Source organism: Leucopleurus acutus (genome assembly GCF_964270905.1).
Source record: "Leucopleurus acutus genome assembly, chromosome: 13".
NCBI lineage: Eukaryota > Metazoa > Chordata > Mammalia > Artiodactyla > Delphinidae > Leucopleurus > Leucopleurus acutus.
In genome coordinates, this window is record NC_139155.1 from 74,715,830 (window position 1) to 74,729,594 (window position 13,765).

The 13,765-nt window shown below is 39.5% G+C and overlaps 1 protein-coding gene across 2 annotated transcripts in view; it reads right to left on the reverse strand.

The window, feature by feature from the left end:
- The window catches only part of HECTD4 (HECT domain E3 ubiquitin protein ligase 4), a 190,938-nt gene that overhangs the window by 129,069 nt on the left and 48,104 nt on the right, over nt 1–13,765 (reverse strand). For both annotated transcript variants that reach the window (XM_082853292.1, XM_082853291.1), the window contains exons 2-7: nt 12,680–13,197; nt 8,423–8,512; nt 7,631–7,761; nt 4,403–4,511; nt 3,592–3,730; nt 546–716 (exon numbers count right to left, since the gene is read on the reverse strand). In XM_082853292.1, coding sequence (XP_082709418.1) covers nt 546–716; nt 3,592–3,730; nt 4,403–4,511; nt 7,631–7,761; nt 8,423–8,512; nt 12,680–13,197 — 1,158 coding nt within the window. The remainder of the gene's footprint in view (nt 1–545; nt 717–3,591; nt 3,731–4,402; nt 4,512–7,630; nt 7,762–8,422; nt 8,513–12,679; nt 13,198–13,765) is intronic.

Consider the following 13,765-nt stretch of genomic DNA (forward strand, 5'->3'; position numbering starts at 1 on the left):
TCTCTCCACCACCACCACAACTCAACCCACCCGCCAAAATCCAAGCTCCATTTGAGCAAGGGTCCTGTCCCCCTTGCCCATCACTGTATTCCCACCACCTAGATACCACCATGCCTGGTTCTCAGTAGATACTTAGCCAAATCTAATGAATGAATGAATGACTGCCTTCTCACAATATCAACTGTCATCTCTCTTGGGGACTCCCAATATCCATCTGTAGACCCAATCTTGCTAGTGCAATTTAGTTCCAAATTTCCAAGAAGCTTATGAGCATTTCTACTTAAAAGCCCACTGTCTACACATTAACTATCCTTATCTCCACTCTGTTGCTAGATTAACCTTCAAAAACCTTGCCTTTATTTGTGTCATACAATTCCAAACAAGGAAATCTTCAAAGACATCCAAGAGAGAAGTCAATTTTGAGGCAAGAGTGAACACACTGTACAAGTACTCCAAGTTTCTTAGGTCCTTTGTAAACCAATTATAAAAAGAAAGCAAGTAAAAAATGTCTCTGCAAAGACATAAAATGAGAAACTGAAACTTACCACAAGTTCAAAAATGTCCATGAAGACAGAATGTCCCTTAGGTGTTTTCTCATTCAGACTGGCAGGAGACCAGATCCAATAGAAGTAAGTACCATCTGAAGAAAGGTGCACGGTGCTCATAGTGCTGCCCACAGGGAGGTGATTGGCTGGCATTGGCACCATCTGGCACACCTGAACATGAAAGGGAGGAAAACTTCATTAGTGTGACATGTAAATTCTGATTCTATCAGTTCATCATTAATGCCATTAAGTCCAAGAAGAGAATTCAATAGGCCTCCTGGTCAAAATAAAACTGACGTTTACCTCTAAGAATAATATATGAAAATTATATGACAGAAATATAAGAGTTCATACAATGGGCCATGCAATAGATTAAAAGATTCCTGAGATTAATTCCCATTACATTTTAATAGGAAAAAGTATTACTAAACACTTTGAATCTGCTATGCATGTGTGTTTTATCAAACATTTATTAAAAACAAAGTTTTTTAGGGGATATGGGGATATATGTATACATATAGCTGATTCACTTTGTTATACAGCAAAAACTAACACAACATTGTAAAGCAATTATACTCCAATAAAGATGTTAAAAAAAAGAAAAAAACAAAGTTTTAGAGAAACAGTACTTTCTGAAATTCCCTTAGTATATAAATTTAAGGCTTAAGTATATTTAAAGGACAGGAACTATATCTTATTCATCTTTATATTCCCAGCACCTAATTCAGAGTCTAACTCAGAAATTAATAATTATGGAAGGAAGGAAAAAAGCAAAGGTGAGAAAAAAACAAAAGGGAAAGCAGAGAAGAGGGAGAAGGAGTAAAGAGATGAAGGTACACACAGATCCTCACTTAGCACATGAGGGCTTACTGAAATTCACCACGACCAGCAGAAGGAAAAAGACAAACACCCATTCTCTGTATTAGACATGAAGCATGTGTTTCTAATACTAAACATCTTTCAGTTTCAGTGTAATGAATAAGTTCTGCATATTTCATATTAAATGTGCAATTACATACTAATTTTTACTGCCAGAGAAAAGCACTTAAAATAAGAGAAAATGAGAATCAAGAGAACTGCTGACTAGGTTTAAAAAAAAAAAAATGCAAGAATAGAAACAGAACTGAAAATCCCCAAATAAAAATAATTAGAGAAGGTCAGGTGCCTTTAGGAGACAGTAAGAATGACCTTCAGTTACTCCATCTCTTTGGGTGGGTCACTAGTTTTCCTAAGGTTACTTTAGACCCCTGAACTCATTTCATATGAACTTTTTTCCAGACTTGTTTTTGCTACCTCAAAAGTTAAAAAAGTCATTTAGTTGCTATAACCACACTTTGAAATCTGTAATGCCAAGACATCTAGAAAGTTGACAGCTACTGAATGGCTTAAGCTACCCACAAATTGTTCCAACGCACCTATCTAGTTAGTGAGAACACTGCTTTCTTGGGCATCAAAGTTTTTGCAAAAGCACAGAGGATACTGACATTACTTCAAATGTAAACCACGTTCCAAGATTTAACATCTGTTTAAGTCCCCAGGCTATTTCAAATTGCCTGTTCAAATGAGAACAGGCAATGTTCTCATCTATCTGCATTACTGATAAGAAATGAAGTTAATTTGGCATCTATTTGTTATTTTATTCATCTAACAATTTTTGAGGGCTTCCACTGTGGTGCAGTGGTTAAGAATCCGCCTGCCAGTGCAGGGGACACAGGTTCGAGCCCTGGTCCAGGAAGATCCCACATACCGCAGAGCAACTAAGCCCACGCGCCACAACTACTGAGCCTGCGCTCTAGAGCCCGTGAGCCACAACTACCAAGCCCGCGTGCTGCAACTACTGAAGCCTGCGCATCTAGAGCCCATGCTCCGCAACAAGAGAAGCCACTGCAATGAGAAGCCCGTGCTCCGCAAGGAAGAGTAGCTCCCCTTCGCCACAGCTAGAGAAAGCCCGCGTGCAGCAACAAAAACCCAACACAGCCAAAAATAAAATAAATAAAATTTAAAAAAAACAAACAATTTTTGAGCACCTCCTATGTGCTCTGCAGATGCAAAGGTGAGCAAGACTGTTCTCCAGGAAAGGCACAGTTGAGTGACAGACAAGAAAAGATGTAACATCCCACTTAAGTCCTGGATGTGACTACTCTCAGGGCACTCACTCCACAGATAGTAACTCTAACCGTTCAGTTTGACTTTGGTTGAAAGGCAGAAAGTTGTAGCATAAAGAGCTCAAACTCTAGAGCAGATGGGTTCAAGTTCTCATGCTGCCATTATTGTGTGGCAAGATACTTAACCTCTCTAAGCTCACTCCTTCATTGAAGGACAAACACTTACTGAGTGCTTACAACCTGCCTAGCCTCAGGTGCCTTAACTGTAAGATGAAACTGCCGTAGTCACACCTCACAGATAAGGAGAGGAAGTGTATGTAAATTGCCAAACCCACAGCCTGGCAAAGAGAGACACTGTTATTATCAATTATCAATCAAATGTTGTGCTACATTCTAAGGACACAAAGACGAGTAAGACTGGGTCCTGACCTAAAGGTGTGTGTGTGGTCTTGGGGAGGAGTTCGACACAACAGCAGGCGATTTCAGTATAATACAGCAAGTGCCATAACAGAGCGCTTTAAGAGCACCAAGGATGAGCTCAATCCCAAGCGCACAATGATTTTATCTAAACTCATTTCAAAGCTCCCATTCCCACAGAAAGGCTGTTTAGAACAAATTGAATAGGGAGATAATGCCTTCCCAAAATAGATCTAGTTAAAAAAAAAAACCTGGGATTTATACCATCTTTGACTCTCTAAAATTTTTTTAATCCTAAAAAAAGTTTGTTGGCCTTAGTAACTCTTAGAGAGCACATTCACTCAGATCATGTGGGAAAACTTAAGACATTAGAGAAAAAACAGAATGCCCAAACGATGACAGTTAAAAGGATGTCACTCCGGCAGGAAACTATATCAGCTGTGTTATTATTCCTTCTGATGATGTCACAAACGTTCCTTACTGTCGCCAAAATATAAAACACAAAGCCTTGGTGTTCTGTTTACCTGAAGGGTATTCTGGTCAATGACCTGGAAAAGAGAGTGAGGTTTATTGTCAAAAGATACAGGCCGGTGGAGAAGACTGCCACTGCCAAAAGCAATCCATCCTGGTTCCAGCTCCTCATTCCGGCAGTACACAAAACCTCTGTGGGGAAAAACGGTATACAGGCTAAGTCACCAGGTCATGTCTGAAACCCTGCAATGAGTTACAACAGACAAAACAACATTTCCCTCCTAATTTCTTTTCAATAACTAAGTATGCAAAACATCTGAAGGAGAATAAACATATTATATTAACTTTGAGACTGACAAACTATGGCAAATATTAATTTCCCACAACAAATTGGAGAGGAGAAAAAGTTGGGGAAATGGTCTAATTAAATATACATAAGGATCTCAAACTGTGGTTTCTTTTGGCAGCAATTCATAGATCTTATGTCCCAAATGAAAAAAAAAAAATCACCACTGATCCAATGTCAAATCCAAGAACAAAAAGACTTAACTCGAAAAATACCCATTTATCAACATGGAGAAGTCATTAATATAAAAATTCTGATCACAGAGGAATTTCTGGCTAGAAGCTAGAAACAATGATTTTAGGGCTACCAAACTCTTTATAGAGTCAAAACAAAGCTGAAATGCATTAACAGAACCAGAGAAAGAAAGTGACAATAAGAGACAACCAGCCATTCAGACTTGTTTAGTCACTCATCAGTCTATGGGGAGTTAGCACGCACTCCCGGGTGGCTTCATCACAGATTTAGGTAATGAGGAAAACGTTCCAGCCAAATCATTCAGCAAGTTCCATGCAACTGACCTGAGAGTACCATGTAATCCAGACCCCAATTTGCTTACTCCTCTTCCAACTGAGTTAGTAGTATACAGGTAAAGACCATCTGCCGTGACACAGCGTCCCAAGTCAGCATCTGAAATCGTTTTTTCACAAGTAAATTATATACATGCTTTTTCTAATGAAATTATAAACGTGCTTTTTCGAATGAAAAAGCCATTAGGAGGCTGAATGAAAGATAATCTCCCATTTCTTAAATAAGTGCTTCTTGGGAATTCCCTGGCAGTCCAGTGGGTTAGGACTCAGTGCTCTCACTGCCGGTCCCCAGGTTCGATCCCTGGTCGGGGAACTAAGATCCCTGCAAGCTGCACAGTACTGCCAGAAATAAAAATAATAAAATAAGTGCTTCAACGTGACTTCCAGGGAAGATGGCTTGAACACCTAAAACAAAACTCCAAAATGCATGTAGGATTAGAGACCAAGATCAGGGAAAAAGGTCAGATAGTTATTAGCAGAAGAACCTGGTTCAGTCTCTGCCAAAGATTTTTTTTCCTTTTTTTTTTTTGAAAAGCAAAAATACATTCCTAACTCCAATCTGAAATGACTAAGCATACAATACTTTCGCTAAGGATTGTGTAATAAAAAAGGTGTGAGATTTAAGAGTTTGGGGCACTTATTAGTTGACCTTGGGCCTCTTTGAACTTCAGTTTCTTCATCTGTAAGATGAAGATAATATGTACCTCAAGAGTTACTGTGATGGTTAAATGAGACAACATAGGTAAACACCCACAGTGCTCTCTGGTACAAAGCCAGGGCCCCATGAATGGCAAATGATTTTATGTTGATAGACTGATGATATACATTGAACTAAAATCTACTCCTTGTGGATTTTCCATCTAGAGATACTAATTTTAAATTTCTGGAGTGACACAGCACAAAAGTATAATATCACTTCTATTTAAAAAGAGCAAGTATGTTTACCCTTAGGGGTATCTTCCCCAAGCTTAAAACAAATAGTATCTCTCTGAATGACAGTAAATGGTTTACTAACATATTCTAGAGAATTTACCTTAATAAGAGAGCTTACAAATAAAACTTTGTTTTTATTTTCAAAATCAATCCACTTACTATGTTTAAGTGGAGTTTCTCTACTATTTGCCATATTATAAGAAATCCAGTGTAACAGCACTCAAATTAGTACTCAGTATGTGGTTATCTTAAAATTTCAGTCTACTAATCCAAGATAACCAAGACTTGTTCCTATTAGTTCTTCAAAAAACAGTTAAAAGTAGGTAATCATTTTCAAAATATTAATTTCATTCCTTAAACATTTTATTTTAACTTATAAATATACATTTATTCATCACTCTTTAGATTAAGGCCAAGGCCTTTTGAGTATGGACCTGACAAGGAGTGAGAGTCAAGGTAACAGAGTAAAACAAGATTGGCCAGAGTTGACACTTGTTGAAGCTGAGTGATGGGTATACAGGGTTTACTGTAGTATGCTTTCAACATCTGGGTATGTTGAATGTTTCCACATATTAAAAATTAAATAAGACTACTTTTTAAATTTTTATAAGAAAAACATTCTCTAGCCAGGAGCAAAACCAAAGGTACAAGAGAGTGAAAAGCATACAGATCAGCTTAATACCATCATCCTCAGTAAGAAATTACTCCAAAGGAGATACTAAAAGGAGTAAAAGGAGAGAGTAAAGAAAGGAGTTTTGGTTTTGTATGAATTTATAAATTTCCACCTATAATGTTTAAGAACTTCTTGGGCATTGGAGCCTTTTTGCTTCTCCTATTGACTCTAGTTGAGTCAGTGAAGATAGTAACTCACATCCAGAAGTCTTGCCTCTGTTCCTCTCACCACTTTCACATGACTGTCTGGAAGAAACAATGGACCGTGAAAAGGCACAGGCACTGGATGAGAGGTGTGGGGATGGCCCACTGCTTAGACTGAACCCCATTCCCTTGCAGTTACCTAGGAAAGCTGTCCCCATCAAAAGTGTGAGAAGGGGTGGGCAGAATAGACTCTGAATCCCACTCTAATTTCTTAGAGAATACCAATTTCTTAGAGATTGGCTTTGTTGAATCATTCTAAAGCATTCCATTTTCTTTAAAAATTAATTTATTTATTTATTTAAATTTTTTTTTGGCTGTGTTGGGTCTTCGTTGCTGCACACAGGCTTTCTCTAGTTGCGGTGAGCGGGGGCTACTCTTCATTGTGGTGCGTGGGCTTCTCATTGCGGTGGCTTCTCTTGTTGCGGAGCACAGGCTCTAGGCGCACGGGCTTCAGTAGTTGGTGGCACACGGGCTTAGTTGCTCCATGGCATGTGGGATCTTCCCAGACCAGGGCTCGAACCCATGTCCCCTGCATTGGCAGGCGGATTCTTAACCACTGCACCAACAGGGAAGCCCTAAAAGCCTTCCATTTCTAAATGTAAATAATTCCCTAGGGTTTTTTAAATTCCTATTTTATCACTTATGTAATATTTAATGATATAATCACAAGTACCAATTACAATAACAAACAGGTTTGGAAGCAAGGCAGACTCTTGGCAAGCCTGCAACTCCGTAGGTGGGAGCAGCAATGCACAGACTCTAAGAAGAGCCTACTGGCCTCATGGGTTTTGTGTGCCACGGCACCGGTCAGTACATCTACCAAGCGAATAGAGGCCTAATTCACCTGGTAAGTCAGTTAACTGCAGGTCATTTCAGAGACCTTCTGCCATTTTCACTGAGATCATAGAATAAACAGATATGTAATACCTGTAAAACTGTAAAAACATTTTAATCTAGTCTCCTTTATTTAAAGGGGATACTTAACAATTCATGCTCCTTTGAACACTTTTTTTTTTTTTGCTTGTAGGACAGGAGGTTCACCAACACACACACAATAAGTTACTAAAAGAAACAGCATCAGGCAACAAGACCTGATACTCTATTCGTGGACTTAAGGCTCCCATGCCCAAATTCAAATACCTAGGAATTTAAGTAATTCATGCTTCCTTGGCAGGACTGTACGGATGATCCTTTTCCCTTGCGATAGTAAAACCTATCCATTTTCTTACCTCACCGAGTATCAGCTTTTATACTTTTACTGATAAAGCAGACAATGATTACCCTGTATAGGAACCTTGAGCTCTTAATTAAAAGGAATACAGAGTTATATCTAAATTGTTTTCCACAATTATCTAAAACCACTCTTTTCATATCTTAATTTCAATCACAGGACCAAAACCCTTGCATTACCTTTATTTTCAGAACTGGAGCCAGTGTTGCTATCTGGTGCAGGCAACATGTCTTCATACCCCCATGATACTATGTGTTTGCCACCAAGCAAACAGGAGGGGGATCCAGGTCCCCCTTCCAAAAGCAACAGCCTAAATAGGGGAGATAGAGAATCATAAAGACACCGAGACTATCCATTTCAGCAAGAAGATAAAGGTCTACTTAACATCTCAAAGAGCAGAAAACTAAAATAGTTCTACACAAATACTATACATCTGAAAAGACATTAACAATACGTATATTTTTAAATTAGAAAATTACGAAGTAGTGCTTATGGAAATGTTATAATAAAATTGTAGCTGTGTGTAAAATGCATATATTTTACATGTATACATATCTGAGAGAGAGATAGAGAGAAGGGGTGGGATGGAGAGAAAGGGGTATGAACTAGGAAACACATATAACACATACAACATTAGGAGTGGTTATCTTTGAGTAGTGAGATTATGACTTTCACTTTTTTCTTTATACCTTAACATCTTATTATCTTGAAACCTACAATAAGAATTCATGACAAGCTATTGCATTTTTTTTACCACAAAAATTAAAAAATGAAAAATAACATGCTCTAGGAACACCTTCCAAGAAGGAAAGAAACAAAATTCTTACTTAAGATGAAAATAACATACTTATTTAAAAATGAGTCATTAATTGATTAAAAAAAAAAGTTTAGCAATTTACTTATTAAAAGAGCTTTTATGCACAAGGCTCCCTTGTGTAGAAGGAGGGTGAGGATCCAAAGTGACAACTTACCTATACAGCACATCGGCTACAGGCAGGGACCCTAGATCTGTCTGCTTCTGTAATAGATGGACTGTATGAACAAAAGTTTTCAATGATCCCCTAAAAATAAAAGGAAGGAACAGAAAATCATCACAACTGAAACGTCAAATGAGGTTGTTAATGTCAATTTTATTAACCACACGGGGAGCTTCCAAATTGAGTCTGCTTCTGCCAATCAGTAGATGTGTTGTACAAAATGTCAAAATAGACGTGATTCTTACCATGCCAGTTATGATATTCTTCTTGTATTTTCAAAGGTAAATAATGTTCCCCTAACATAAAAATTCAAAACATAAAGCTCAAGCACAAAGAATGTGTGGCTATTATGCCTGATACTGTTTCATCATCAAGTTGATCTCTAGCTGAAGGAGATATTTCATAGGAGAAGGTTATATTTAAAAGTGTAGCAGTATTTCTAGGCTTAATTTCTTAATCTCTTTGTTAAGTTCATCCATTTTACATAAACATCTCACACATTAAATATGACTGAAGAGGAAAACATTCAAATAATTAATACTTTGTGCTGAGAGGTGTCCCTTCTGCTTTCCCCTGCTGTGCAGTATGTGACCGTAATGCTTGCAGAGCTCACTAAGACCCAATTTCCTTTTGGTTCCCAAAGCTTGAGGCTCTGGGAAGTCTATACTTTGGTCAGCAGGATCTAAAAGAAGGTGATTTTAAGATGCACGAGACTTACCTGGCCAGATCCCAAGTATAAATCACCACAAGAACATTTCCTGAGCTAAACGATCGCCAGTATCAGATGGGCTGACTTCAGATTGCTACCTTATTCTCTTAGCCAAGTCTTTAATTGCTAGGTATCATGTGCCTAAACCCCAAAAAGAAATGGAATACCTAACACAGGACCAAGAAGGCCTAGAGTCCTCTTCTTTTTTTTTTTTTTTTAAACATTTTATTTATTTTTTATTTTTGGCTGCATTGGGTCTTTGTTGCTGCACGTGGGCTTTTCTCTGGTTGCAGCAAGTGGGGGCTACTCTTGGTTGTGGTGTGCAGGCTTCTCATTGTGGTAGGTTCTGTTGTTGGGAGTACGGGCTCTAGGCGCACGGGCTTCAGTAGTTGTGGCACACGGGCTTAGTTGTTCCGCAGCATGTGGGATATTCCCGGACCAGGGCTCGAACCCGTGTCTCCTGCATTGGCAGGCGAATTCTTAACCACTGCGCCACCAGGGAAGCCCGAGCCCTCCTCTTAATTGCCCCTTTCACTATCTCTGGTGTTCAAAGAATCAAAACCAAAGAACCATATAAGGCAGGGAGGCAGGAGACACAGTACAAAAGCACAAGTTGAGAGTCAGGACCCACAGGCTCTGAAACCCGGCTCTGCCACTCACCAGCGGCACCATCTCAGTCCTGTTACCAAATTCCTATGGGTTTTTACTTCTTCATCTGTCCAATAAGGATACCTCCCTGGGGTACAACGAGGTTAAAAGAAAGGGGCAAAGGCACAATGGAACATTTAAGACATTAAACCAAATATAAGATATTATTAGCTGCCAGATTCAGATTTTAAGAGTAAAATTTAGGGACTTCCCTGGTGGTCCAGTGGGTAAGACTCCATGCTCCCAATGCAAGGGGCCCGGCTTCAATCCCTAGTCAGGGAACTAGATCCCACATGCATGCTGTAACTATGTCTGCAATGCTGCAACTAAAAAGGTCCTTCATTCTGCAACTAAGACCTGGCACAGCCTAAATAAATAAATGGTAAAATTGAAACGCCTTCCATGGCTCCTAAGCCCCTACACGGTCTGGACTCTCATCTCCTGCCCGTCTCCTGCTACCATTGCATTCCAGCCACCCTGCTCACTTTGCTGTCCTACCCCAAGCACAGAAAGAGGATCAGATTTGTGCCACTTGCTGCTCCTCTTGCCTGGAACTCCCTGTCACTGGCTTTTTTGCATGGCTGGCTGGCTCTCATCATCTAGGCCTCAGCTCAAATGTCTCCTATTCAGTAAGGCCTTCCCTGGTATCTCTAGCTAATGCTGGCCCCCACCTCCACTTAAGTCATTCTCTATTATTAAAATATCCTGATTTGTCTTCTTACAGTGAACATCCCTCTCAGAAATTATCTTATATATGCATTTGTTGCTAGTTGTCTGACTCTCTCAGTCTCATGTAAACCTTGCAATTTTAGGAACCATTTACCTTGCTCACTGCTGTATCCGCACTGCCTAGTAGAGTCTCTTGCACGTGGTAAATGAGCAATAATGACTGACAAAATGAAATCCACTCAACTGTAAGATTAGAGACCATGAGTCACCATGAGTCATTATTTCCCTAAGACCTAGCAAGGTTCCTGGCACATCAGATATGTTCGATAAATGTTAGTTGGTTGAAATGAATGAACATCTTCAAAATATTTTTTTGGAAACGCTGTTCTGTCTTTGAGAGCATCAATCTCAAAAGTTCAATAATATGCTCCTAAATAACTTCATTAAAGGAGATGATCTAACACTGAAAAGTACGTGACTGAGGTAAATAAAGTCTAGAACAAGGTGTTAATATTAGCAATAATGTAGGCACCATCTAAAACAAAAACAAAAATACACACCCAAGAAGAAGAAAATAAAAAACACTCCTTTCAACGTTTCTGCTGAACGGAATTTGGAATCTCAAGTACCTGAAGCGATTTCAATAACTCTCTCTTGGTTCAGACTAAATTAGGGTACATAATAAAAAAGTGAGTTTTATGATCCCATGTTCATTAAAAACATTTGAAACTAAAGAGTTGATAATTGGGCTTCCCTGGTGGCGCACTGGTTGAGAGTCCGCCTGCCGATGCAGGGGACACGGGTTCGTGCCCCAGTCCGGGAAGATCCCACATGCTGCGGAGCGGCTGGGCCCATGAGCCATGGCCACTGAGCCTGTGCGTCCGGAGCCTGTGCTCCGCAACAGGAGAGGCCACAACAGTGAGAGGCCCCCATATCACACACACACACAAAAAAAAGAGTTGATAATTATTCCAAACATCCTAAATCTGTCTAAAGATAGGACTATCTAAAAGCAAAATTTCCCAAAGTAGGACTTTTGCATTAATAACAAATCTATTTAGGGCTCAAAACTGTCTTCTGCATATCCAAAAAAAATAAATCAGTCCAATATAAAGCCTTTACAGGGAAACTTATTTCAGTACCACCCAATAATGTCTCCAGAATTAAGCTCATGTCAGGATTTCCATAATCAACCACAGTCTTCAAGGATCTAAAACTAGGCTATGACAGTTTGCTGAGGGCAAAGAAACTGACAATAAATGCTGGTGCCATTGTGCCTTAAAAATAGCTTCAGATTCAACCATTTGAAGGTCAACTTTGAAACCATAAAAATAGGGAAAGGAGTCTTATAGCTAGGAACTTCATAATCCTCCAAGAAGAACTTTTCCACATTCTCTTTGCTAACAAAAGGAATAACTCAATCAAAGAAAAAATTATGAAGGGAGAGAGATTAGTGACACTAATCTATCAGACCGTGGTCCTAATTGGTCCCTAGACAATTAGGTTAGAAGAAAGCAAAGGTAGTGAAACTTTTTCTCACAAATATGTGAGAGTGATCATACAGTTTACTGGGCAGGAGAATGTAAGAAATCCTCTCCTGGAAAAGTAACTCCAAGCACATTTCCTATTGACAGTACATCAGTAACATCAACTTACAAATGAAGGACAGTACACTATTAAATCTTGCTACACACAGAGAGATCTTTCAGTTAAATTGATGGAGCCAAGCGTCAAGGTCCAGAAATATAATTTGTGACCAAGTCTGTGTGACTGAGTCCAGGTGAGTAATAACCCATTCACTCACTGACATACTCCTTACAGACATGGAGGAAAAAAAAATTAAAAGCTCTACATATTTTTTGACTGTCCTTCCAGGAGAAATACAGATACAACATCCTCTACTAACTACCTGATGTAAAACAGTAACCATCTAAGGGTGAGTAGACAATAGCAAGTGCTGATTCTCCATTTTAAACTGTTTAAGCTGTTATCATGGTATAACAGAAAGCAAAAACTTGAACTTGGGTTTCAACTCCAGCTCCTGGTACCAAGTTTTGGTGGAAGCATCTTATGCATTGTCAAGGCTGCAAAATTCAATACTGAAAACGAAGAAGGACTTCTGAATGTTGAGACTTCCAACAAATACGCTTGCCCTCTTATTCACTCACCCAACCCAGGAAGCAGCCATCACAAGGTCACCAGTTAGCACCTTTGATTTTCCTTACCTGGCACATGCCAAAGCCACCAGGGCAGCAGCAGCATTTTCTTTTTGCTTATGTGGGATGTGTCGGCCTGTGTCAGAAGTCTCCTCTAGCCAAGAGCACAGCAAAGTTTCGATTCCATTCAGACAGTCAGCAGGCTCCTTGGTCAAGCTCAAAGGCTGGCAGTCGCGAAGGCAGTTCAATAGCACCTCAGCAGTTATGTTACAGAGAGAGGGGTCTGTTCTACTCTGGGATTGAATAAGGGGGAAGACCAGCAGGAGCCCCATCCTTGACGTGAAGGGAGCTTGCTCGGGTTGCTGCAACAAGCCCTGGCGTTTGAGCAGGGCCAAAGTTTCTTCATCACCTGAACTTTCCCTTTCATGCTGTTCTTCCAAGGCCAGCTGGCGCTGGGCATTCCACAGTCCTCGCAAGGCATTCAGGCGGTATTCCAGCAGGCGGGCATACGCATTGCTCTGATTCCCACAAACAGAGCGCAAACGTTCTGCTAATTCCGTCGGATTCTTGGTCTCAAATGTTAAAATCTAAGGAAAGAACCAATAGAAAAGTTGGTATGTATTGCTTTCACCACTGCTCTCATCTATGGAAGCAAATCTATCCAGTGGTATCTAAAAATGGTCCACATCAAAAAATCTTTTAATTGTGGCCAAAGCCAGGTTGCTGATAGAGATTTTTCTCCTTGGCACTTCTGTTAATGCTCCTATTAAAAGTGAGATTAGAACCCAAATCATGAAAATAATTAAGTGTGGAGGTCAAAAGTTAATTTGAGTAGCTTATTTTAGAAAGTTGAGGTGTAAATATTTATTCAATGCTCAGGTTATAAATCTATGTCTCTAACTTCTATTACCAGGTAGGTTGCCAGTGAAAACAGAACAAGTTTCATCTTCAAGATCTAATATACCAACTAATAAATGATTATTTATTATTCTTTGATTTTGGAGAACACTCCATTCTTACTACTGCTAATCCACTCTTTCAATTGGTGACATGGTATAGATTTATCCAGTTCACACTGATAATGGATCCACCCCTATTTTCTCACCAAGAACATACAAGTATCAGGAGACCTCCTTGAGATTTTCAGCAGCTGGG